Source organism: Dendropsophus ebraccatus, chromosome 1, assembly GCF_027789765.1.
Source record: "Dendropsophus ebraccatus isolate aDenEbr1 chromosome 1, aDenEbr1.pat, whole genome shotgun sequence".
NCBI classification, from domain to species: Eukaryota; Metazoa; Chordata; class Amphibia; order Anura; family Hylidae; genus Dendropsophus; species Dendropsophus ebraccatus.
In genome coordinates this window covers 137,814,045-137,839,011 of record NC_091454.1, presented here as the reverse complement: position 1 = coordinate 137,839,011, position 24,967 = coordinate 137,814,045, and the positions used below count along the sequence as shown (strand labels likewise).

The following is a 24,967-nucleotide window of genomic DNA, read 5'->3' as shown; positions in this document are numbered from 1 at the left end:
GTATTAGACTGCGCTTTTGTGTCTAGCAAAAAAAAAGATTTATGTTGCAATGCATTTTTGTTTTTTTTTTATATTGAGAAGAAAGCATATGCAACATGGCTCTCTCACCTCTTGAACAAAGATAAGTCCCTTCAAGTCAAGTCTCACTCAATCTAGGAGTCTTTTATAGTGTGTTTACACAGAGAGATTTATCTGACAGATTTTTGCCAAAGCCAGGAATGGATTGGAAAAGAGGAGAAATCTCAGTCTTTTCTTTATAACCTGTTCCCCGAATATAGTCTGTTCCTGGCTTTGGCTTCAAGAATCTGTCAGATAAATTTCTCAGTGTAAACACAGCTTTAGAACATTGACTGGTAATATTATGCCTAGCCAAACTTTCTCTCCAAAAGACTTCCTATCTGCAGATAGTTGTTTCGGGGTTGTTGCCGAGCAGAGTGCAGATCAGGGGGCTGGCTAGTGAGTGGTCTCTTGAGATTGATCAAAGGGGTACTAATTCTGCTTAAGGAGAGTTTGTCAGAATTCCCATGGGAGCAGCAATGGTCTGTAAGGGTGGGTTCACACTATGGAATCCGCATGGATCAATTCCAGCAAATTCTGTCGCTAGTACGCGGTCACGGCCACACGCCTCTCCACCCATGCCATAGACACTATTCTATGCACGGGCGGGTTCCGCATTTCACCAAAAGAATTGACATGTCAATTCTTTTGGCGGATAGTGGAATCGGAGCTGGCTCTATAAAGCCAGCAGAAAGGCGCGCGGCCGTGTGCGCCTACTAGCAACGGAATCCACTGGAATTTATCCACACGGATTCCGTAGTGTGAACCCACCCTAGGTCTCCAAACAACTTTATGATGAATTCTCCTCAGGCTATGTTCCCACAAAATATTTCTGGTCTGTATTTTGCTACCAAAACTAGGTGTGGATTGAAAACATGTAAAGGCTATGTTCACACACTGTAGAAATTGAGTGGAGGGCCCGTCAGTTAATGGCAAAGGCAGTTACTATTGTTTTAAAACAATGTCCGCTGTTTTAAAATAACGGCCAACATTTGCCATTAAATGATGGCCTTCCACTCAATTTCAACAGTGTGTGAACATAGTCTTTACATGTTTTCAATCCACTCCTGTTTTTTGGGGCATAAATACTGTGTGGGAACATGACTGAGAATTAATACCCCTTTGAATCTTTTTTATATTCTATTATAAGTTAATAGGAAACAGAATTTGGCATACAGCAAAATCCATTTAACATATACATATCTATCCTTGTGATGCCTTTTTATATTTATTTTTTTCATCCTCTCATAGCCACTGTGTTTTGTATATTTTGCATTTGTCATATAAATATCCACACATGGTGGCACTCTGAGAGTGCCAATTCTGCAAAAAGGGGCTTACAATTAAAAAGGTTGTCCAGAAAAAAGTTCACTTTTCCCCTATCCACAGGATAGGGGGAAAAGAAGGAGGTCGCAGGGAGGCCGACCTCTGTACCCCCAACCGATCTCTGTAACAGGCCCCAGCTGGCTCTGTTAGGAATAGGGCCACGGGTCCGGCTTTATTAATTCCTATGGAGCGACTGAAATTGCTGAGTATGTAGGAAGAGCGCCGTACAGATGTGGATAGGGGAAAAGTGAATTTTTCCTGGGCAACCTCTTTAAGCGGTTCATAGAAATATATCCTCACTGTTGTTTTGCATGACAATTGTCAAATACATAGAAATAATTTCTCCCCTGACAAGGCAATATTTTTCTCTCTACCGCAAAGACTCTGCAGCAATCATGCAGAGTTGCTAATGATCCCATCAGAAGTAAGTTAGAGTGGACATGTAGAGCCCACGAGAAATATGAAGGTGATGCTACTCCTTGAAGTGAATTTTACTTCAAGTGACAGCTCCTACAAATTGTTTGCACTTTTATGATCTTACTGTCATTCTGACAAACTAAAGCAGTAAGATCCAATCTTTTCATAATTTAGATTTTATTAGGAAGCTGTGGTTAGCTAAATATTTCTATATTTTTTCTATGTTTTAAATGCTACCGCTTATGTTTTATGTTTTTTTATAGACTGCAGCAGTTCTGTTTAGTAGGGGGGCTATAGCTAGTTTTCATTTTAAGTTTCCTAGTTTATGAATCAAACATCCACTTTGGTAAAGACTGACAGATGAGCATGATAATGGGCAGAACGTTGCAGATCCATATTTATGGCAACTATTAAAGTACTTTTAGTGGGTGTTTATTTGATTACCTGGGAAGAAATATGTTTTCCAAGTGTAATTTTAAAACAGGTCTATGAGGTCCCCTATTAGTGGTTTTGTATGTTGACTTGTCAGTTGACTTGTATGTTGGTTTGTTAGTTGACTTTGTATGTTTGTTTCCTTTTGAAAGCTGTGTACTTTCTATCAGGACTCATAGAGCGTGTGCATCCTACTTTCCCGTCCCCCACATGATTGACAGCTTTCCTTGCCTGTAAGCTTATACAGGGAAAGCTGTCAGTCGCACTGTGTGGGTGTTGAAAGCAGGGTTTAATACTGATGTTTCTTACTGTAACTTATAATGATGATGACATATAAATGTCACAACTGCACTGCGTATTGGAAGACAATTGTTGACTTTTGTATGGCTTTTAGTTGACATTGTGCTGTGTTTGTCCAAGGGTTCAACTGGGCTCTGCTTGATTATACTTGTTCTAGAAGTACTACCATCTAAACACATCAGAACATGTCCATTAAAAGCTTGTTTAGTTATTTTGGATACAGGCTGGCCCCTGTGTGATAACTGCATATTCTTGTATCTGCTGCAAAGTGGACATTTTTAAACTTTTGTTGTTCTAGTTGGTATTTTAGTCATGATGATTGTCTGATAATATAAACTTGATCTAATTGGACTATTCCATAATGTATAGAAAAACAGAGGATAAGTGTGAGATCAACTGCAAATTAGATGCCTAACGAGGTTAACCTGGAAGAAACTCCTATACCCTAGGAGAAATGTATACAGACAAAGAAAAAAGGGGTCAGGTCCTCAAGAAAGACAATATAGTGGAACAATGGATCAAGTCTTTTGGAGACAGAGAGTGTATAAGGGAATTATTCCATAATGTAGACTGCAAAAGGTTTTTTTAAAGGCTATGGACACTTTTGCACTGATTAAATTCGGGGTAAAAACGAAAGCACACTAAATTATCTTCATTAGAAATGTCTTTCTATTAGATCAAATCTGTACCGGCATGTAGCCACCCCCAAACTGCCGACAACACGTTGAAGTCCTCATGCCACGTCTCATTTGGGGGCTGGCTTTTCTCCTGATGATGGTATTTATAAGAAAAACTTCTTTTATTGCTGCGGGGGGAGGGGGGGGTGTCAGTCTGGTGTGGCCTGGAGCCTCTCCCTTTACTTTCAGCATGCCCCTGGGCTGGGAGAGAGGCACTGCAGGCCTAGGGCATAGATGCTCCAGGCCACGCCAGATTTGACTCCCCGCCCCACAGCAATAAAAGTAATCTGGTCTGGCCTAGATGTGGCGGACGCGGTTTGAGGACCTCTACAACGGGATTAGGCTTCAGTATTACTGCATGTATTACCATGCCTCCCTACTGTGTACTACTGTGCCTCCCATGTTACACTGTATTAGTCCTCCCTACTGTGTACTACTGTGCCTTCCTACTGTGTACTACTTGTACTGGGGTGGGGGGGAGGAATTAAGTTGTAATGACCTGATTAATAGACAACCTTCACAGTTTTTTTTTTCCTGCTGTCCAAATGCTGGCGCCTTGCTTTTTCCTATGTTTTTTTTTTTTTTTAAATATGGTTATACAGTTCTGTAGAAGTCTGTACAATAAGCACACTTCAAAAAACCACACCCAAAGCATACTGTATATCTGTATGACAACACTCCTTACAACATCCTTAGGATATCTGCCCACAAAGAAAGGTGAAAAGATTGAAAAATTCTTCAGAAGCCTGTATGTAAATATAGCCCCTGTTTCCAACTACCCTTAAACAAGCAAAATACTAACCTACTTTTAAACCTAAATTTAAAATAAATATATATATATATATGGAACCTGTAAACATTGTGTTCAGCATATGTGCTGGAGCCTAAATCTTTAATGGAAAAACAATAGACATTTACTCCTTCACTGATTAATTTTTTTTTGCTGGTACGTTCATTTTTCATAATCCTCAATAAGACAAATTAAAAGCTAGTGTGTGCGTGGGGATGTATCATCTGAAGGTCGTCCTCCCCCTGCCCTGAAGTCTGGCGATTTACTGCAGCTAGGGGCCATAATTCTAACACTGCCACAATTTATTTTATGAAGTAATTTATTTTATTTATTTTTCCAGCTTTGGCAAGACACAAAAGTTGCATATTTCAGGGAGTTGTCAGGAAAAGTGCTCTGTTTCAAGGTTTTATGAGAGGATTATTTACTGAAGCAGCAGAATTCACAGCTTATGTCAGGCAGAAGCGTTGTGGACAGTACTAGCATGGTTTATCACGGCAGCTCCTTGGCCAACGAGAAAATAAATGGACTTCCTGCAAATCAGGTCAACTTGGTATTACATGGTGCCTATGCTGACGCCTACCTGCTGTTTTGTCTGTTAATAGAGGCTTTGTCTATATAGCCACCATTAAGGGGAGCCGGTCAGACCCTTCAGGTGCGGTGTCAGAGCATAAAGTAGTGACACACATGGTCACTTTACAGTAGTTTTGGAGAACTCCTAGTTTAATAGTACCAGTGCTGGAGACAGAAGTTGTCAGTATTCATGGGATGAGGGCTCCCTATGCTGCATGTTGACAGCTTTTTTTCATAATTTATCAGAACAATAATGAAAAGAGAGCAGTCTATCAGCGGTGAAGAGAGCCTGCATCAACAAAGAGAGTTCAGAATGGGACATATGCAAAATGTTGTAAAGAGGATTCCTATGTATAAATGTGCACATTAATGGCCATATTCTGTGCTGTCACAACATTGCCAGTCATTGTCAATGGCCCTAACACTCAAATGCAAATTGTCCAACTCTGCTGTGTAAAGAAGTTAGGGCCCAATGGAACATGACTAGAGATGAGCGAACCGGGTTCGGGTTCGTGTCCATCCGAACCTGAACAATCGGCATTTGATTAGCTGGGGCTGCTAAACTTGGATAAAGCTCTAAGGTTGTCTGGAAAACATGGATACAGCCAATGACTATATCCATGTTTTCCGCATAGCCTTAGGGCTTTATCCAACTTCAGCAGCCACCGCTAATCAAATGCCGAAAGTTCGGATGGACTCGAGCATGTTCGAGGTTCGCTTATCTTTAAACATGACACATTGACCCTTTTTTCCTGTCCAGTTTTCTTTGTGCGTGATCCAGCAGTATAAAAAAAGCAGCTTGGGTGAAGACCTAGAGAAATGCAGTAGAAGCATGATACAATACTTTGACAGCCCTTTTACAGCTTCATACAAAATTAGGGTTTATGTGCATAGCCTTATATTGGTCTAAGACTTTGCTGTGTCCGTATGCTTTGTAACTGCAGCAGATGTGGCAGATTACCAATATAATGATTTGCATTGCATTGATTTTTAATGGTTGCTCTATTTTCTACAGTGGACTTTTGCTCCCATAGACACATCCACGTTTGGCATTATTGAGCCAGTGATCTATTGTGCACTACTGTGTCTATGCTCTCTGAAACCACAAACCAGATTTTTGATGCTTGGTTACAGTACCAGATTTTACCATTAGCAAGATGGTACAAGTAAAGTAAATAGAGTAAATAGTAAGATGGTAAAATAGAGTATTGCATAACCTCACACTTCTCTTGGCTTGTGTTAGCTATATGAACACTCCAGAACCCATCATTTTTTGTTCTACTGAGAGACTGTTTTTAAGATTTACCTTTAATGGAACTAAAGACCCTATTAGGCAAAGCGATTATCGGCTGTAGTTGGCCTATTATTGGCCATTACGGTTGATAATCGCTTTGTGTAATAAAAAGGCAATGATCAGCCAACATGCACAATGTCGGCGGATCGTTGTCATTCAGTATCTTTCAACACAGTGAAAGACTAACAACATGGATAGCAACGATCTGCTACCGTCACCGTACCGTGCAGCAGGAGCGGCAGTAGAAGACCGCCTCTATCTTTTATAGACTCCCCAGACGCTCTAATGTTGAAAACAACCCTATAGCATTATCCCTCCTCCACCAAACTTACAGCAACAATGCAGTCAGGCAGGTAATGTTCTATTGGCAATTCAGTGGCAGCATGCTTTATATCATTCACATATTATCAGATGCTTGCCTGCAGCTGCTTTGCCAAGGAAGCCCTCACCATCAAGCTCCCCATCCAGTTTTTTAATGCTTTTCTCAAAAAATTATAATATTAAAAGTGTTGGGCACTAGATTACATGTGATAGGATGTTCCAGGATCCAGGAATTATTCTAATTGCCATGTCGGGAAATAATTTTTCTCCTTGTGATGGGGCAATTTGGCATGTGCCTCAAGGGTTTTTGCCGCCTTCTTGATCGACACAGTAGGATTGTGGTTAAACTTGATGGACTTTTTTTCAAACTTAGTAAATATAATAGTAGTTAACTAAAATAGTATGTTGAGGGTGTAACATAAAATAAGTGATCAACCTCTTTTCTTATCTTTTTTTATTGCTGTTTATTATTCTGTCTCTTAACAAACCATGCAGTGACTGATATAAGTGCTGAAGACAATTGACAGGGCTTATTCCTACGTCCCGTATTTTACTGGCGCTATAGACCAGTAAGCCTTGTAGTGGAGTGTTTCCCCACCTGGCATGATGCATCAATGTCATGCCAGGAGCTGGGAAACTGTTTGAATTTCTGCTGCGCTGTAGTGACGTAATTGCGTGGCTCTGGCATTACAGTGCCGTGGAGAGTCAGACAGCTTCCCCGCTCCCAGCATGATATTGATACATCATGCCAATCAAGGAACTACTCCATTACAGGGCTTCCCCGTTCATAACATCTGTAAAATACGGAACGTAGGAATAAGCCCTTAGTTGGCCACCCAAGAGTTATAACTGTGTCTGTACGAGTTGTCTTCAGTTACTGACCATAGTATTACACCGGATGGTGAATTGACTTGATAATAACAAAGGGAACCTTTTTATAGTCAGTTAAGCCTCATGGCAGTATGGACCCTTAGGCCATCTGTGCTTCAAAGCATGTCTCTATTTATTTCACTCCAGAAGTAATGCTGTAATATGCAAAATCATAAGCAAGGTAACGTCTTTTGACACAGGTTTATTACAGATGTAAAAATTAAACTGTATTTTAAGTATTCAGTGTAGTAATGTATATTTCTTTTGAGGTGTTACTAAATTTTATTGGGTTGGCCTGGCATGTGTCCTTCTCTTCCAGTTGTTTAACACTGTATCCTATGTCTTGTGCTTTTGGAGCTATGGCCTTTCATTACAAGATAAAGATTGATTACTTTACTGTATCTGTGACAAGGACGATAGCTCCTGCTATGTCATGTTTGGTTTGAGCATTTGAATCTGACTGTATTGATTGCCCTTGCTTTCTGGAACACAGCTGTCATTGGTAGATATAAGTTGTTTTACAGGCCAGTAGGACAGTGTAAGGTATACATGCACAAGCAAGACTTAGACATGCCACACTTAGAGGACGTTCACTTAGCCTTTTGATAGAAAATACAGGAATCACAGATATGACACAAAAGGGTGTTCAAAAGAAAAACAACAGGTTAGAAAGATTTTACCTTCATCCTCAGTGCCGTTTTTGCTATCTGTATTTCTTTCTATTTGTCTACATATAGTACAAAAAAATGTATTCAGCACTTCAATATCAATAAAGTGGTGCCAGGCAATGTGACAAAAGCAGATTCCAGCTATACAAAAATAGTCACTGCAGCACTCTGGAATAAATCAAAATAAAGTGGTATTTACTTCATCCAGGCAACACAACGAGAGATGAAACCGTGTCTTTCCCCTATACTACTCAGAAGAGGTTATTTCCCTGCCCTTGGCCAGGTGATCACTGTGTGATGTCAGCGATGGGTGGGGTTACGGATAAGGTGTCACAGCTTGTCTGGCAACAGAAGAGACAGAGATCTTGTGACTTCTGTCTCAGAAGGGAGGAAGGAGGACAGAGGAGGGAGGAAGGAGGACAGAGGAGTCTAGACAGTGGACCAAAAAGTGATTATTTTCAGCAGCTTCAGGGTTTGATTCAGGATGCTGACACACAGCATTACTGTTATAGTGTATTTTCATGTCCACATACAAGACAGTCTATATGGACATGTTGGTGCACTGACATTTTTTTAGGCCCTCAGCTGCCTTAGATACATACTAAAGTCTTTCATACAGTTCTACATAAAGAGCTAATAGAGCAGTTAAAGCTTTGGCCGTTGTAAAACTACAATTCCCATTATGTTTCAACAGCTGTAAGGCGTAAGGTTTCCCATCCCTGTCCTGTGCTTTGAATAGGGAATAACAAGCTCAGATGGGAATGCTTGGGGAGGTAACTCTTATCTCCCTGTGCCTCCACTTCTCTCACTGGCCATCTTGAAAGTACAACACCCTAAAAAGAAGGGTGGGTGCTTGTTGTGAGCATTGTGGAAGGTGAAACTATGTCTGCTCATGTTGTTCAATAGCTGCCCAATTTAACTGATGTTGCAGAGATATCCTGCAGCTTTTGGACATTGTGCTGTACTATATGAACTTAAACAGCAGATTAGATGTCTCTAACCTGCTGCTGTTTCCCTTTAAGGGTTTTTCAAATCACATATGTTTTCATTGTCATTTTTTTTTTTTTTTTTTTTAGATTTATTTAAAGAGGATATACCACCATGTACATCCTCTTTAATCTGAACCAACGGATCAAACAGGGAAGCCTGCATAGAACAGCGTTGTGCACGAGAACTGGGCTGCGGTCAGAAAAACGGACCGCGGCACCGGCTTCCCCGTGACAGCGCCGTTCGATCCGTCGGTTCAGATTAAAGAGGATGTACCTGGTGGTACATCCTCTTTAATAAATTCTTGGAAAACTCAATGGAGGAGATTTATCAAACTTTATTCATAGCAGTGGAGCCGTTTCCCATAGCAGCCAATCAGATTGCTGCTTTCATTATTAAAAGACCTCTTAATAAGATGAAAGCTTAAATCTTATTAGTGGTGATTGGCAGCTGCTCCACTGATTTGCACATGGTAGATGTAGTTATTGGGTTCTGCTAAAACATTAGCAAAGGCTACATGTAATGACAATGATCCTATTCTCTGTCTCATTATTGCAGTTCCATGTTAACCCACCTTTAGGTCTTTCAAGTGGTTAGCCATGTTTGAGTGTACATTGGCAGAAAACTAGAAAAGTGTGTATTGGAAAGGTAGTAACCAGTCACAGCTCAACTTTAGTTTTTCAGAATGAGCTGAATGTGAGTGGTAAATCTGGGCGATTGTACATTTTCCTGCGTGTAATGTCCAATGGGGTTTTTATATTTAAATTTGCTTTAACAAGACTCATACTGCAAACTGTATAGTTCCCTAAACTTCAGAGAAAATAAGTGAAAAGCACCTGTAACATATATATTTTTTTTATCCTACAGGTGGAGGTGGAAGTGGAAGCAATGGATAAGGCTGGTAACTTCATTGGCTGGCTTCATGTAGATGGTGTCAACTTGTCAGTTTCTCTTGTGGAACATGCCCTGTCCAAGGTCCATTTTACTGCAGAGCGCAGCAACTACTACAAAACTCTTCTGTCTGCAGAAGAGGTAGCCAAGCAGAAGAAAGAAAAGGTAGAAACATATTCTCAAATGTATTGTTTTAGTCATCGGATACCGACCTTCATATTTTCTGTATGGTATTGGCAGCAAACAAATTTTCTTGACTTTCCTTGAAAAACAGCCAGTACAGATGAGAGTAATCATGAATATGTTTTAAGTTCTAGAGCTGTTTTGACAAGTTTTATCAAAAAGGTCTTGATACGTATTAAAGGCAAATGCACCAGCAGGTAGATTCATTCCAGGGGGTTTTGTGCTGTTCGCCCTATGGTAAAATTGACATGTTATCTGTCTGTGTGTCTGTATGTAGCAGAGCTGCTTGTGTATACTGACGTAGCAGAGGTCTGTGTCTGTATATTGGTGTAGCAGTGTGTATCTGTGAGTGTGTTTTAAAGCTTTGTGTGTTTTGATGCAGCAGAGCTCGATGTGTATTGTGTATGCAGAAGAGCAGGGTGTGTATTGCGCATGCAGCAGAGCTTTGTACAGTATATGTGGTTATACAAAAGTGTTAAACTGGACCTGTCATTTCGATAAACTTTTACCCCTTCACTGCCTTAGACAACCAGGGAAGTTTATTTATGATTACTTTTTTCCGGTTTTCAGTTATCTAAACCAGGAGTGCGCCTTTTAGTCAGGTGCATCTTAAAAAGTAAAGAAAAATCTGGTAATTAGTAAATCTGATTAAAAAAAAAATTAGGCTGTATACAAATTAATTATAGTGTCATACTGTGAACGCTTTTGCATAGTTCTAACTATAAAGGTTAAGTACTTACAATAGCATTACCAGGAGCGTTTACCATCACGTGCCCACAGTTCCTTAACCATGGAAGTTTACTGGTGGAAGGCAGAACACAACTGTGAATCATCACAGTGTGAGTGGCGTCCCTACACGGGTCCAAGCAACACTGTGAAAAGAGGGTACAGAATGCTACTTCCTTTGATCTTTGATCTAGATTTATGCCTATTAATCCATGGCTTACACCCTTTGGTGTTGTGTAAGGTTGGTATACAGAGATTGTCTATCACATTTTCTTCTAAAAAGTGTCCAGCTCTAAGGTCTCAAATAAAGTAGACAAATCAGCTGATTACCAGCTTTGGACAATGAACAATTCCTCAAACAAGATGACACAATGAAAAATCTTCCAATGGTAATCCTAGGTTTCAGTGACCCAGTGAATATTTGTCACATAATATGTACGTTATGTATATACGTTAAAGAGCTAGGCCTTACAAATCTGTTACTAAGCGTACAATCCTTAAGTTAAAAAACAACGCTTTGGTACAAGCTGTGTAAGTTGTGTTGCTTATAAATAGATACATAAGTTGTTACAACGTAAAGGTTTGGTCATAATACAAAATAATTTCCATAATATAGACTTCAAATAGCCGCAAATTAGTCCTACCATTACAAGTGCCTTTAGACCAGGGCTGTGGAGTCAGAGTCGTGGAGTCGGAGCTCGTTTTGGCTGGAGTCGGAGTCGGAGCTCGTTTTGGCTGGAGTCTGAGTCTGAGCTAGTTTTTGTTGCAGTCTGAGTTGGAGTCGGAAAAAAGTTTACCGACTCCAGCTTTAAAAAAAATCTTTAAAAAGTGTAGAATTGAATTGTGATATGAATTTTAAAAGTTTTGCTCATGTATATATATGTGTGTGTGTGTCGGGGGGGGGGGGGGGGGGGGAGAGATCTGTGTTGTTCTCTTCCTGGATGCTGGATGACCGTATATGAGCAGCAGTGTAATATGAAGATATCCTGTGTAATATAGGGGAGGAGGAGGAGGAGACATAAGTAGTGTAGTAGTAACCTCTGTCCTCAGTGTAGTGTTATCACTATGTGTGACCCCTCTCTATATCACTGTGTGACCCCTCTCTATATCACTGTGTGACCCCTCTCTATATCACTATGTGTGACCCCTCTCTATATCACTATGGCTGACCTCTATATTACAAGTATCTGGCATTGTTAGCAGTGTTTCTTTAAGTTTGGAGAATATTTAGTTAGAAACATAGAAGACTTTCAGCAGGAAAAGACCACTTGCTCCATCTAGTCTAGCTGTGATTAGTTCAGGACATGGAGGCTGGAGACTGGCTGCATCCACTGCACACACAGGAGAAGCTGCTTTATATACAGTATTCCTTTATTCCTTCAGAAGTCGCCCCAGGATAATGTAGGACATTAGGGAGAAGCTGCTGGGCCAGTGTGATAAATAACTCAACTGGCATATGACTGGCCATTTATGAAGGAGTCAGAGTCTGAGTCCGTCCTGATAAAATTCAGGAGTCGGAGTTAGAGTCGGAGCTGCGGCTTACCGACTCCACAGCCCTGATTTAGACCAGTGTTTGTGAACCTTTTCAAGCCAAGTACCCCCAAGGATGCAATCAATTATAAATGTTGCCTTAAGGCCGAGATCCCACAGCAGCCATAAGCTCTGTAAATTTCTCTGTCAGCAGTTGATTCCCAAATCAGATCCCCTTTAACAATGTGAGTGACCTGTATGATGCTGAAGTTGGTTTCTTCAGCAGTTTCCTATTCACAGAATTTTTTTAGCTTTTTTTTTTTTTTTAACACAAAATTCATCACAATTTACCTGTAAGTGAGGTGACCTGAATAGAGCGCAGCTGAAAATGGCCCAAATTACCCAGTGGCTAGCATAAACTGGGCATCAAAATGAAAACACAAAATTGTAATTTCAATTTTTTTTTTTACTTTGGGCAGCTGTCACACTGCCATCCCAGATAAGGATGCTCAGCATCACACTCCAGCCTTGCCCAAAGTGGCTCTTGGTTTAAAAACTGGTATTAAAGTGGATAGATTTTATTTTATGTGTAGCCATTTTTTTTTTTATTTCAATAAATGTGTTCTAGAAAGAGTTAAATGAGTTTGGGCCACTTATGCCACACTGCCAAAACACAGAGAGGGATGTCCCGCATATCCAAAAGAGTACAGCCTGGCCCAAAGTGGTTCCGGGTGTAAAAACTGGCATTAAAGTGGGCATATCTGCATTTTGGACTCTCTTGGGTGTGATGCAGAGCAGCCCTCACTGTGATGGCAATGTGACATCAGTCGCCCAAATTATTATTTTTTTTTTTTTCTAATCACAAATTTGTATTTTCACTTTGTCCATTTTTATACCAGCCACTGGGCACTTTTGGCCATTTTCAGTTGCACTCTGAGGGTGCCTTCACACCTACCGGATCCACAGCGGATCTCACTTCTGCGGATTCGAAGCGAGAACCGCTACGGATCCGGTATCAATTCACCCCTATGATAGCACATATTCGCAGCGGGATTGACATCCCGCTGTGAATATGTGCTTTAACTCCCTGGTGCCCGCAGCCCCGCCGGCGCATCCCCCCCATCCCGGCCACATCCCCCCATAAGCCCACCCCCAGCCCTGCAGTCCCGCTCAGATCAGCTGAAAAGCTAGGTGACCTCTACCTGGCTCCCACGGTTGGCACTGGGGGGGGGGGGGGGCTTTCCAGGATATACCCGTGACTCGCCCGGAGGTCAAACCCTCTGTCAGTGTGTCTTCAGCTCCTTCACTGCCGTCCTCCGCACCAGATCCTGCACTTCTTTGAATCGCCCAGCCCTGCTTCTGCGTACCCCCTCAACCTGCACCACGTACCTCTTGTGGTACGCGTACCGCAGGTTCAGAAACCCTGATTTAGACTATACTGAGTTTGTTCCTTTTCACCACAGAGATGCATAAGCTGCGTAGTAGCTGTAGATGCAAAATCATAGAATATTCATTAATAAAGCAATACCTGTCATTAGAAAAAAAACTTTTTTGTTCAGTTGGAGTTTGAGGGATTCAGACTGCGACCGATCAGAAGAACCATTAGAGAAAATGACCTGCCATGCGTTCCTCTCCCTGCTCTGTGTCTCTGTGAGACAGCTTCATAGACATACATTATGCGGCCGTATCACTAACGTCTCCCTGCTCATTCTCCTGATCAGTTGCAGTCTGAAAACTCACATGCTGACCGATTAAAACTCTTGACATGTATCTGTGATCTGTCAATTATTTTTTTCTAACGACCAGTACGATGTAAGCCCCAATTTTATTTTCGTGGAAGAGAAGTGTATTCTACGTAAACATGGGACTCATTATTGAGATTCACATTGTCAGCCCACTACAAATATAATCTTTATTACCTAACACATGAGTAACGTTAATTATAATTCAAAACCTTGAGGAATAAGATTTTACCATGAATTGGGACAGATTTGTAGCAGTGATTGTTGATTTATAATGTTCAGTTTTTAAATGGTTGTGAAGTTGATCATTCGTGCAATGTATACTTGTGGTTTCTCATTTCCTTGGAGTTGACAGGAGACAGGAAATCTGTAGTATGTTTCTAATCTCCGGCAAGCTGCTCATGTGCTTCTGTAAATCCCATTTCATACAAACGCCTGCTTAACGTTTTAAACCTGGTTAAAAAGACTAAACTCTGCATTTGGGAGTTTCCACAGATGTTGATCTCTTTAACGGAGAAAAGTTTGACTCAGATCTTATGAAGGTTTTACATCTATTAAAGGGCAACTAACAGCAGGTTAGAAACAGTTTTAACCAAATTTTGTCTTTAGGGTAGCTTCGCACTTACAGGATCCGCAACTGATTTGATGGTGCAGATTCACAGTAGATTTGACTACCATATTTTCCAGCATATAAGACGACTTTTTACCCCGAAAAATCATCTTAGAAGTTGAAGGTCGTCTTATACGCCGGGTATGGTCGTGCCACACAGCGGGGGGGGCTCAAAAATGGCCGCATCCCCACCTATGGGGCGACCACTACAAAAAACACAAAGAGTCAACTCACCTGGGGCCTGTTCCCGACCTCCGCGCCCCTTCTGTCCCGTTCCCAGGGCAGGCAGTGTGACGTACACTGTTTGCGTCGGGGATCCCCAAAGCTCTCCCTAGCAGCTGAGCATCTCCGAGCTTCTCCGATGAGACACTTGGCTGTTCTGGAGAGCTTCGGGAATCCCCCGCACAGTCAGTGTATGTCACACTGCCTGCACCGGGAACAGGACAGAAGGTGCGCGGAGGTCGGGAACAGGCCCCAGGTGAGTTAACTGTTTGTTTTTTTTAAATTTAGCTGCTGTTAACCCCTGCCTGACTGCAGCAGGGCTGCGGTCAGGCAGGGGTTAACATTTTCCGGTGTATAAGGCGAAATCCTGACAATCTTCTTAAGTCAGGGGTCGTCTTTTACGCCCAGTCGCCTTATACGCCGGAAAATACAGTAAATAAATGAACACAGCATCAAATCGGCACCATGAAATCTGCTGCGGGTCCGCTGAAATTCAGTACATGTGAAGCTACCCCTAATCAGTGTTCAAATAAGACTGGTGCACTGGGTGCAGGGCTACTACCCTCAGTGCACTAATCTGCAGGCCCGCGCCTCCTCATGACTATAGAGATGGCTGTTTTTACTGCTTTTTTACTTTTGCATCCTTTTGAAATGTACCATTAAAACGGTGCAATAAAATACAAAAAATGGTACAGGTTCCTTTTTTTTTCTCTCAAAAATTTTGAATGGGATGTTGATGCCATCCTGTTGGAAAGGTACCAAGGAAAATGAGTAAACGTACACAAAAAATGCCTAATGCCACAATTGCTGTTCTTTTGTCATCTGAAATATTGATTAAAGGGGGAATTCAGGATTAGAAAAACACGCCTGTCCTCAAGATGTGCAAGGCATTACATCTTCAATTTTCATCAATGGTACTGCACCTCAATACCACACGCAATAATGGCACTGCTTCTGGAAGATGTTTTTTTTTCCCCTCATCTTGGATAGCCCCATGACACAGTTCCTCATCTGGTCTTTATAGGCTAGGTGAGGAACTGTGAAGTCCCTATTACATGGAACGATTATTGGCAGTTGTGGACGATAATTGTCCCATATAATAGAAGACAACGATCAGCTGATGTTGAACATGTTAAAAGACAAAAGACTGTGATAGCAACGATATGCTTCCATCACTCCGTGAAATAGGAGTGGCGGCAGCAGACCGCCGCTATCCTCTATGGGCTGGCCGGATGATCTAGCGATCACCCGGGCAGCCCCCACCTCCCCGCGGCCTCCCCTGCACTTTACCTGCTGACTGCCGCCGCATGCAGTGGTGGCCGCAGGGGGCGGGGAACGGAAGCAAATGAGTGCTGACAGCGCTCGTTTTCTCCTCTAGTCGCCCTCTGTAATAGGGGCTTGGGTCATGGGGCTATACAATGTATGAAAAGACTGCATTCTTAGTAAATTATACAGGTCAATGAACAGTTTAGATATCACTATAAATAGTGATCGCTACATTTTAACAGTATAGTTATTAAAACATAATCTGTGAATTACTTTTAAATCATTAGAGAACTGCTCTAAAATTTGTACATGTGTACTATCTGGGTGTTCAGTGAGATGTCAGGTGACAAGAATGTGTAATGACTCCAGGGGTGCGTTCACACATGTTATTCACACTGTGATTTTGCTGCTGCAATACTTTTACTGTGTTTACCTGCTTTTATGTTTTTATCATAGTATCAACTCTAAGGCATATACAGTATGTGTGAGCATATCTTAGCTGTAGATGTATAGCTCTAGAACCATAGGAAGATGCAGTGACATGACCACCACTAGCTGCACTGACGTGACCACGGGGTTTTTATTTGATTGTTGGACCAGTGCACTTTTTATGTTTTAACCTGTTTTTATTAAAGTTTTGCTAACCGAATCATAAAAAAACAGAAAGGGTAAAAAAATAAAATAAAAATACAGTGCCAACAAACTAAAGATGTGTGGTGTAAATGGTACAGACAATGGAGGAGATTTATCAAGCATGGGTCTGTGAGGAATGAAAGGTGGAATCTGATTGGTTGCTAGGGGCAACTGAGCCAGTTTCACTTTACACCATGTTTGATATATTTCCCCTTATGTGTCTTCCTTACAACAGCAGGGAAGTGCCTTACAGATCTGGTGCTGTTTTTAATATACAGTAATTACAAAGGTCATTAAATGCATGCAACAAAGGTAATTTAAATTCCAAACGATTACTTTAAAATGTATCATGTCATGACATCTAAAAACACAACAAATTTGTAGTTAATGCTCACCTTACATATGCTGTTTTTTTCGCAGCTCCAACAGTCAATTTAGTCCCATTGTGCTGTCCATGCTTCTGCATTTCACCCTGAATTGGTGGACAGGCCGCCTTTATCAGTTAAGGCCCTATTCCACGGGCCGACTTGAGGAGCAAATGAGTGCTCTCAGCGCTCGTTTGCTCCTCGTTCCCCGCTCACTGCTGCCGCTATGCCACGCGGGAGCAGCGAGCTGGTGAGTCCGCGGAGGGCCGGGGGGGGGGGGGGGGGAGTTGGGGCTGCCCGAGTGATCACTGGATCGTAGGGCAGCCCATAGCATACAGCAGCGTCTGCTGCTGCCGCTCCTATTCCACTGAGCGACGGCAGCAGATTGTTGCTTTATCAGTCTTTTGTGTTTTAACATGTTGAAAAACAAATGACTGCAACGATCAGCCAACATGAATGATGGCGGCTGATCGTTGCTTTCTATTCCACAGGATGATTATCGGCTGTAACGGCCGATAATTGTTCTGTGGAATAGGGCCTTTAGTTTTGGCTGCATTCACATGTTCCATAAAATTGTCCGTTGCAATTAAGGTACCATTAAAGTGAATGCAGCACACAATCCGTACCGTGACCCCCACCATGGAAAAAATAGGTGTCAAGTGCGGATCGCGGCACAGATTACCCTCACACACACGCCCCTCCCGGCAGCAGATATGACAGGAGCGCATAATGTGCGCTCCTGTCATTGCATTCTGGTTCACCAGAAGTGGGGCGGACTACGCTGCCTTTTTCTCCCACAGCGTAGTCCAGGCCACTACCAGTGAGCGTGTGTAAGCCAGCTGACACAGGCACATTATGCGCTCCTGTTATCTCTGCTGCTGGGGGATCAATGTCGCGATCCTCCTTCCTCCAGCAGTCTGTCAGACTGAAAATAAAAAAACATTTCCTGCATGACATTTAGTAGCTGATAAGTATGGGAAGGCTGGAGATTTTTTAATAGGCGTAAATTACAAATCTATATAACTTTCTGATATCAGTTGATATGAAAGAAAAAGATTTTCGCTGGACAACCCCTTTTAACATCACTTCCTGCATTCAGTTTCTCTCTTGCTGTTACTAAAAACCAAATGGTTTTAGTGACTGAGCCTCAACTGCAGTTTTCCAGCAAGTGAGACACCTAGTGTAGCTTTGTTTATGAAATTATATAATCCAGTTGATCATGTTACTTGTATTTTATCTTGTGCACACTGGAAATAAACATGTAAATCGGAACGTAGCAGAAACTAACTCTAAAGCCATGCATATACCCATAGTATAAGGTTGATATTAAAGGGGTTGTCCGGCGATAAAAAATTATTCACAGAATAACACACATTACAAAGTTATACAACTTTGTAATGTATGTTATGTCTGTGAATGGCCCCCTTCCCCGTGTCCCACCACCCCCACCCGTGTACCCGGAAGTGTGGTGCGCTATACATTACCTGTCACGTGCCGACCACGGTCTCCGATCCTCAGCAGTGACGTCTTCTTCGGGAGGCCGGCGGATCTTCCCGAGTGCCGGCCGCCCTCTGCAGCGTCATCCGAAGCTCAGCCGCGATTGGCTGAGCACAGTTATGCTCAGCCAATCGCGGCTGAGCTTCGGATGACGCTGCAGAGGGCGGCCGGCACTCGGGAAGATCCGCCGGTCTCCCGAAGAAGACGTCACTGCTGAGGATCGGAGACCGTGGACGACACGAGATGTGGTGAGTATAATGCACCACACTTCCGGGTCTAGCGTGGGTGGGGGGAAACACGGGGAAGGGGGCCATTCACAGACATAACATACATTACAAAGTTGTATAACTTTGTAATGTGTGTTATTCTGTGAATAATTTTTTATCGCCGGACAACCCCTTTAAGTATCTAATAGCAGAATCACAAAGCATGATAGTAATTTTTCTACAGTTTGTCAAAGTGTTATACTGGTAAATGTTCTGAACATTGGTGTCCTGGAGTGATCAGCTTGCCTTTTCCCAGTACTGTGCAGCCCTCACTTATATGAGCCTCATGTATTATTCCGCTTGTAATTTCTAGTTTTAAACAGCATAAATCAGCATTTTGTTTGACTGTTGGGCCTGGAAGCAAAGTATCAAGTTTAGGAGTTCTGTTCTGCTGAAACGTCGTTGTTTTTGTATACTGCTGTTTACTAACTGAGAATTTTAATGTTCGTGTGTATCTATTATAAGGCTTCCTATATGCCATCATCCTCATTAAAACATTGCTAAACACCATTGTTGTAGTGCTACCACATGCTTGGAGTGAAGTTCTAAGTAATTTGAACTGGGAGTCAACATGTGAAGATACCTGCTCAGTTACAGTGAAATGTAGAAAAGATGATGATACGGCACTCACCGAAATATTGTGCAAATTCTTTATTGTTGGCAGAATAACAAACAAACTAACCCCATGTGCTGTACAGGTTACATGGCAGGCGCAGGAGTACTCCACTAGAGCGACAGCCGTTTTGCGGTCTTCCGCATCAACAGGCGTAAGTCGTACCACTAAGCCTGTTGATGCGGATGACCGCAAAACGGCTGTCGCTCTAGTGAAATACTCCTGCTCCTGCCATGTAACCTGTACAGCACATGGGGTTAATTTGTTTGTTATTCTGCCAACAATAAAGAATTTGCATGATATTCCGGCCAGTGACGCATCATCATCTTTTCTACATTTCACTGCATTTGTATTGTGTGCCATTGTATGCAGAGCACCACGATAAAAGCCGTGCTAAATATATGGACCTGGAAGCGAGCTACCCAGTAAGAAAGCTTGTATAAGGATTGTGGATGACTAGAGCAGTGCCAAGTGACTTCTCCTTTTTCTATACCTACTCAGTTATGTGACATGCAGTGGTTTGGGTGGGGGGGGGGGGCTTGATATTTTTATGTAAACCCTAAGTTTAGAAAACATCAATAAAAGGGGTTAACCCCTCAAAAAATTCTTTGAAATTAACTGGTGCCAGAAAGTGAGAGATTTATAATTTACTTACATTAAAAAATCTTTAGTCTTCCAGTACTTGTCAGCTGTTGTATGACCTGTAGAAAGTGGTGTATCCTCTGCAGTCTGACACAGTGCTCTCTGCTGTCCATGTCAGGAACTGTCCAGAGCAGTTGCAACCCCCCCCCCCCCATATAGAAACCCTATCCTGCACTTCAGAATGGAAAGAATACCACTTCCTGCAGGACATATAGCAGCTGATAAGTACTGGAAGACTGCTGAAGACTTTTTTAAATATACGTAAATTACAAATCTCTGGCTCCAGTTCATTTGAAAGAAAAAAAATGGTGAACAACTCATAATATACCTAAACATGAGTGGAGATTCTTTCAGACACTTCATATACCATTGTTAATGCATAACTGATAGTTACCTTTTCTGAATAATCTGCCATCGCTATATATACCTGAGGAGTAGCGCCATTTCTGGCCAAATTTTATTTTACTTATGTCTTTTTTTTCTTACAAGATTTCCACACTGCAGGCAAATGTTAGGTTTTCTTGAGCACAGTTGTAGAGTAGGTTGAGACCAACAGCTATATAACCCATACCTAGAACAGAGTCTGCTCTTCTGTGTCCCCGTGGCCCGTGCATAATTTTTAAAATGTCTGTTATTTTGAATCCAAAACGACTGTTATTTGGAGGATTTACCATCCATCAGTGCAATGATGCCTGTTGGTACATTCTAGTTCAGGTGGACTGATTGCCCTTTGGATGTGTCTTTTAATAGAGATGAGCGAACCTGGAGAATGCTCGAGTCCAACCGAACCCGAACTTTCGGCATTTGATTAGCGGTGGCTGCTGAAGTTGGAAAACATGGACATATGTGGAAAACATGGATATAGTCATTGGCTGTATCCATGTTTTCCAGACAACCTTAGAGCTTTATCCAACTTCAGCAGCCCCCGCTAATCAAATGCCGAACAATTGGGTTAGGATGGACTCCAGCACGCTCGAGGTTCGCTCATCTCTGGTCTTTAATTGAAAAGTCCATTGAATTTAATAGTAAAAATGGAGAAAGGACGGTGAAAATAAAAACACTGTGTGTGAACAACTTAAAACAACATCTGCTGTTTGCATAAGACGTCTAAAAAATAATTGACATGATCATTATTTTGACGTCCGTGCAGACAAGGTCCATCATTTTATACACTGTGTGCATTTGAACGTCTGTCATTCCATTGACTTTAATGCATCACTTTGCAGTCAGTTAAATCGTGGCAATAACAGACGTCTTTTTACATAGAAAAGCAGGCGTCTTTTCTCGTTTTTTACGTTGTGTTGTGAACATAGCCATAGGCTGATAAAAATTCCAAATGGTCAGCAGAGATGGGGAATCTTCAGCCCTCCAGCTAGTGCAAAACTACAGTTCCCATCATGTATGGACAGTGAAAGTTTTGGCTTTCCAGGCATGGTGGTAACTGTAGTTTTGCAACAGCTGAGGGCTCCCCTATCCTTTCTTTAAATAATATAGTATAATTCAGGATTGGTTATGTCTTTTTCAGCATACTTGTCATCCACAGGAAGTGAAAGTGAGCAAGAGGATTTGGGGGGTGTTTCCCCCATCAAGGCAGTAGAAAAAGGAATGATGAAATAATTTAGTTGCTACCTATGTTCAGCTAGCATACACTCGGAAGGTGGTAATGTCAGATCAGAGGCTCTGGGAATAAAACAGGAGAAGTCACGCAGAGAAGACAGCTTGTGTTTAAACAATCTATAATTAGCAGGAACTGGGAGGACGGGCGACATGTAGTGACATGGGCCACGTAGCAATGTCTGCATCAAACCTTAGCCACAACTCTAAATGCCAACTTGTAATGGAGATAACAATATTTAAATGTCTCTTGAAGATATGTGTGCAGAAATAAATACCTCCCACATGCTGTCTCAGTCATCTTATTGTTATAATCATACATTGTACCAACAACACGAATAGTGCCGTTTAAACGTACTTCTTATTAAAGGTAGTCTGTCAGGCAGTTTTACATAATTGTAACTAATCAAAGCACCATGTTGGGGGTTAAGAGCAGGATCACAACCACACCTTTAGACTGGTGATCGGCTTGCGAGCTGAGCATTTAGTGTATTTTTATATGTGTGAATGAGCTATATGTGTCCTCAGGTCGGGGCACTCATCTTACGTGCCTACAGGACAGTTCTGTTCATGTCAAATGCCCAGCTTTTCACCCCTTTTATGAATTCCTTGAACAATGTAAAAGACTATCTTCAAAAATATCAACTTTTATTACTCACAAAAAGAAGACTAAGTAAAATGTAAATAATAAGGTGCATGCAAGGCAACTTATGTGTAAACATTCAAGCTTGTTAGCTATGCTCTCTACAGCTTACCATATATGCAATATCATTCTTACCAGGTATCATGAAGTTAAGTATATTATTTAGAATTACATAAACTTGGGAATCTATCAACTGCAATCACAGAGGAGTTCATTTGCCGTGCCTTTACACGCCACGGACAAATCGTCCATGCAGACTAGGAAACTGAGAGCACAGATATGTACATATACGTATCTATCTGTGCTGTCAGTTTCCAAATTACTAGCAGTCTATACTTACTGCGCTACTTGTGATCTGGCATCCAGATGCTGTCCAGTCTTCTGGCCGCTGGCTGTATCTTCAGGCCCACCTCCTCTTACTTTCCATCTTTCCAAATGAGGCGGCAGCCTGAAGTTACAGAAGCGGTTGGAGAACCAGATGTTAGATCACAAGCACCGTGGTAAGTATAGACTGCTTGTGATCTGGAAATTGACAGCACAGCACGGATACATGCATATCTGTGCTCTCCATTTCCCTTTATTGGCTACCTTACTTTAGGCTTGCCGGACTATAATAAGTACCCGCAATGAGCAGCATAAAAAGGCGTATCAGCAGTCAATAAGAGGTTAATAGAGCAAAGCCTTTCCCCCACCCCCCCCCCCCCCCCCCCTTCTCTTGTAGGGAGGACCTACATACTATTAAGCTGGTGGTTTTTATGTTATGACTTATCAATATAATAGATATGGAACTCGATAAAAAAAAAAAAAAGATTGTATCAGAAGATTATATGTGCATTACAGATCTGTATGAAAGGTTGTGCACTCAGCACCATTGAAGGAGCTGGTTATAGAGGGGATTGGAGTCACGCAAGTCATAGATTTTGTGTGTGGTGAAACAGATACACTTGTCAAATAATGTGTGTTTTAGGCATGTGGTGTTACGATTAAAGGGGTTGTCCAGCGAAAATCTTTTTCTTTCAAATCAACTGATATCAGAAAGTTATATAGAATTGTACTTTACTTCTATTAAAAAATCTCAAATCTTTCCATACTTAGCTGCTATATGTCCTGCAGGAAATGTTTTATTTTCAGTCTGACACAGTGCTCTCTGCTGACATCTCTGGCCGAGATAGAAACTCTCTCGGTTTTATACGAATCCCCATAGAAAACCTCTCCTGCTCTGGACAGTTCCTGTCTCGGCCAGAGATGTCAGCAGAGAGCACTGTGTCAGACTGAAAATAAAACAATATTTCCTGCATTACATACAGCAGCTAATAAGTATGAGAAGACTTGAGATTTTTTATTAGAAGTAAATTACAAATCTATATAACTTTGACACCTGCTGATTTTGAAAGAAAAAGATTTTTGCTGGACAACCCCTTTAATAATGATGTAATGAGTTAATATAGAGGTTTTAATTGTGGATCCTGTGTTTGTTTTTTACAAGTTAGAAATGTGGCTGGCAGATTCTATCTCCTTCAGCCTTCTGTGACTGTGTCATGAGCTCTAGCTTGCAACCCATTTCTTTCCACATACATTAAATGTGTTATGAAAAATTACAGGCTCTGTTAGAAGCCTTTGGTCTTGGCCATTAAACCTGAACATGACATTCACAGAAGACATTTATTTTCTTCTTGAAAATGAGCCCAGCATTAAGTATAATGAAAGGGCTGGGCTGTTGGTGAGGATCCATGCTATGATGTGGGTGCTTTTTGACATTTTTAAAAGGGCAAATGGCCCAGGTTGAGGGTGTTTTAGTCCCTGAAAATATAACAGTGTCAAATTGCTGAAAGTGAATCAGCACTGGTGTACAGATTATGGCTGCTCTATTTTTTTTCCTCTTGTTCACACGTATTATATTTAATATTTATATTTTAGGGTAATGTGTAACATCTGTTTGCACAGGACAATACAATTCATAACATATAACAAAGGAAAACTAACAGCAGGTAAAAAGTGTCTAACCTGCTGTTATGTTCCTATAGCACACAGCACACTAAGGGGGATGGCAATTTTCTTACTCTCATGCGTAGTGCTATTATCTGGTTAAAGAATACCTGTCATTCTAAAAAAAAAAAAATTTGACATGTCTCTATCGGTCGGGGTCTCAGTGTTCAGAGCCCGACTGTCAGGAACAACCAGAAATTAGTCAGATACTGCTAATGTTTTTAGTAGGCTATACCTCCGCGAATCAAACAAAAAACTAGAAGGGGTATACACTTAAAAATTAACCTTTACTGATTTCTATTAAATTTTTAATCCCCACATGACACAACACAAACAAGTTATATACATATGGTGGCCTCAAATCCACCAAAACTAATAACGTCACTGCAATAATCAAAAACCATCAGGGACTGGGGGTCTCTGATGGGACTGGGGGTGACACAGGGGACTGGGGGAGCAGGGGTGACAGAGGGAAGCTGGGGGGTGACACAGGGGACTGGGGGGAGCAGGGGTGACAGAGGGAAGCTGGGGGGTGACACAAGGGACTGGGGGGAGCAGGGGGTTGACACAGGGGACTGGGAGGAGAAGGGGGTGGTGACAGAGGGGAGCTGGGGGTGACACAGGGGACTGGGGGGAGCAGGGGGTGACAGAGGGGAGCTGGGGGTGACACAGGGGACTGGGGGGAGCACGGGGTGACAGAGGGGAGCTGGGGGGTGACACGGGACTGGGGGGAGCAGGGGGTGACACGGGACTGGGGGGAGCAGGGGGGTGACACAGGGGACTGGGGGGAGCAGGGGGTGACACAGGGGACTGGGGGGAGCAGGGGGATGACAGGGGACTGGGGGGAGCAGGAGGGGTGACACGGGACTGGGGGGGGGGAGGGGGTGGT

General features: G+C 42.1%; 1 protein-coding gene across 2 annotated transcripts in view; it reads left to right on the top strand.

Moving 5' to 3' along the window:
* SND1 (staphylococcal nuclease and tudor domain containing 1) overlaps positions 1–24,967 on the top strand; it is a 502,890-nt gene that overhangs the window by 399,078 nt on the left and 78,845 nt on the right. For both annotated transcript variants that reach the window (XM_069979511.1, XM_069979502.1), the window contains exon 17: positions 9,577–9,765. In XM_069979511.1, the coding sequence (XP_069835612.1) occupies positions 9,577–9,765 (189 nt within the window). The remainder of the gene's footprint in view (positions 1–9,576; positions 9,766–24,967) is intronic.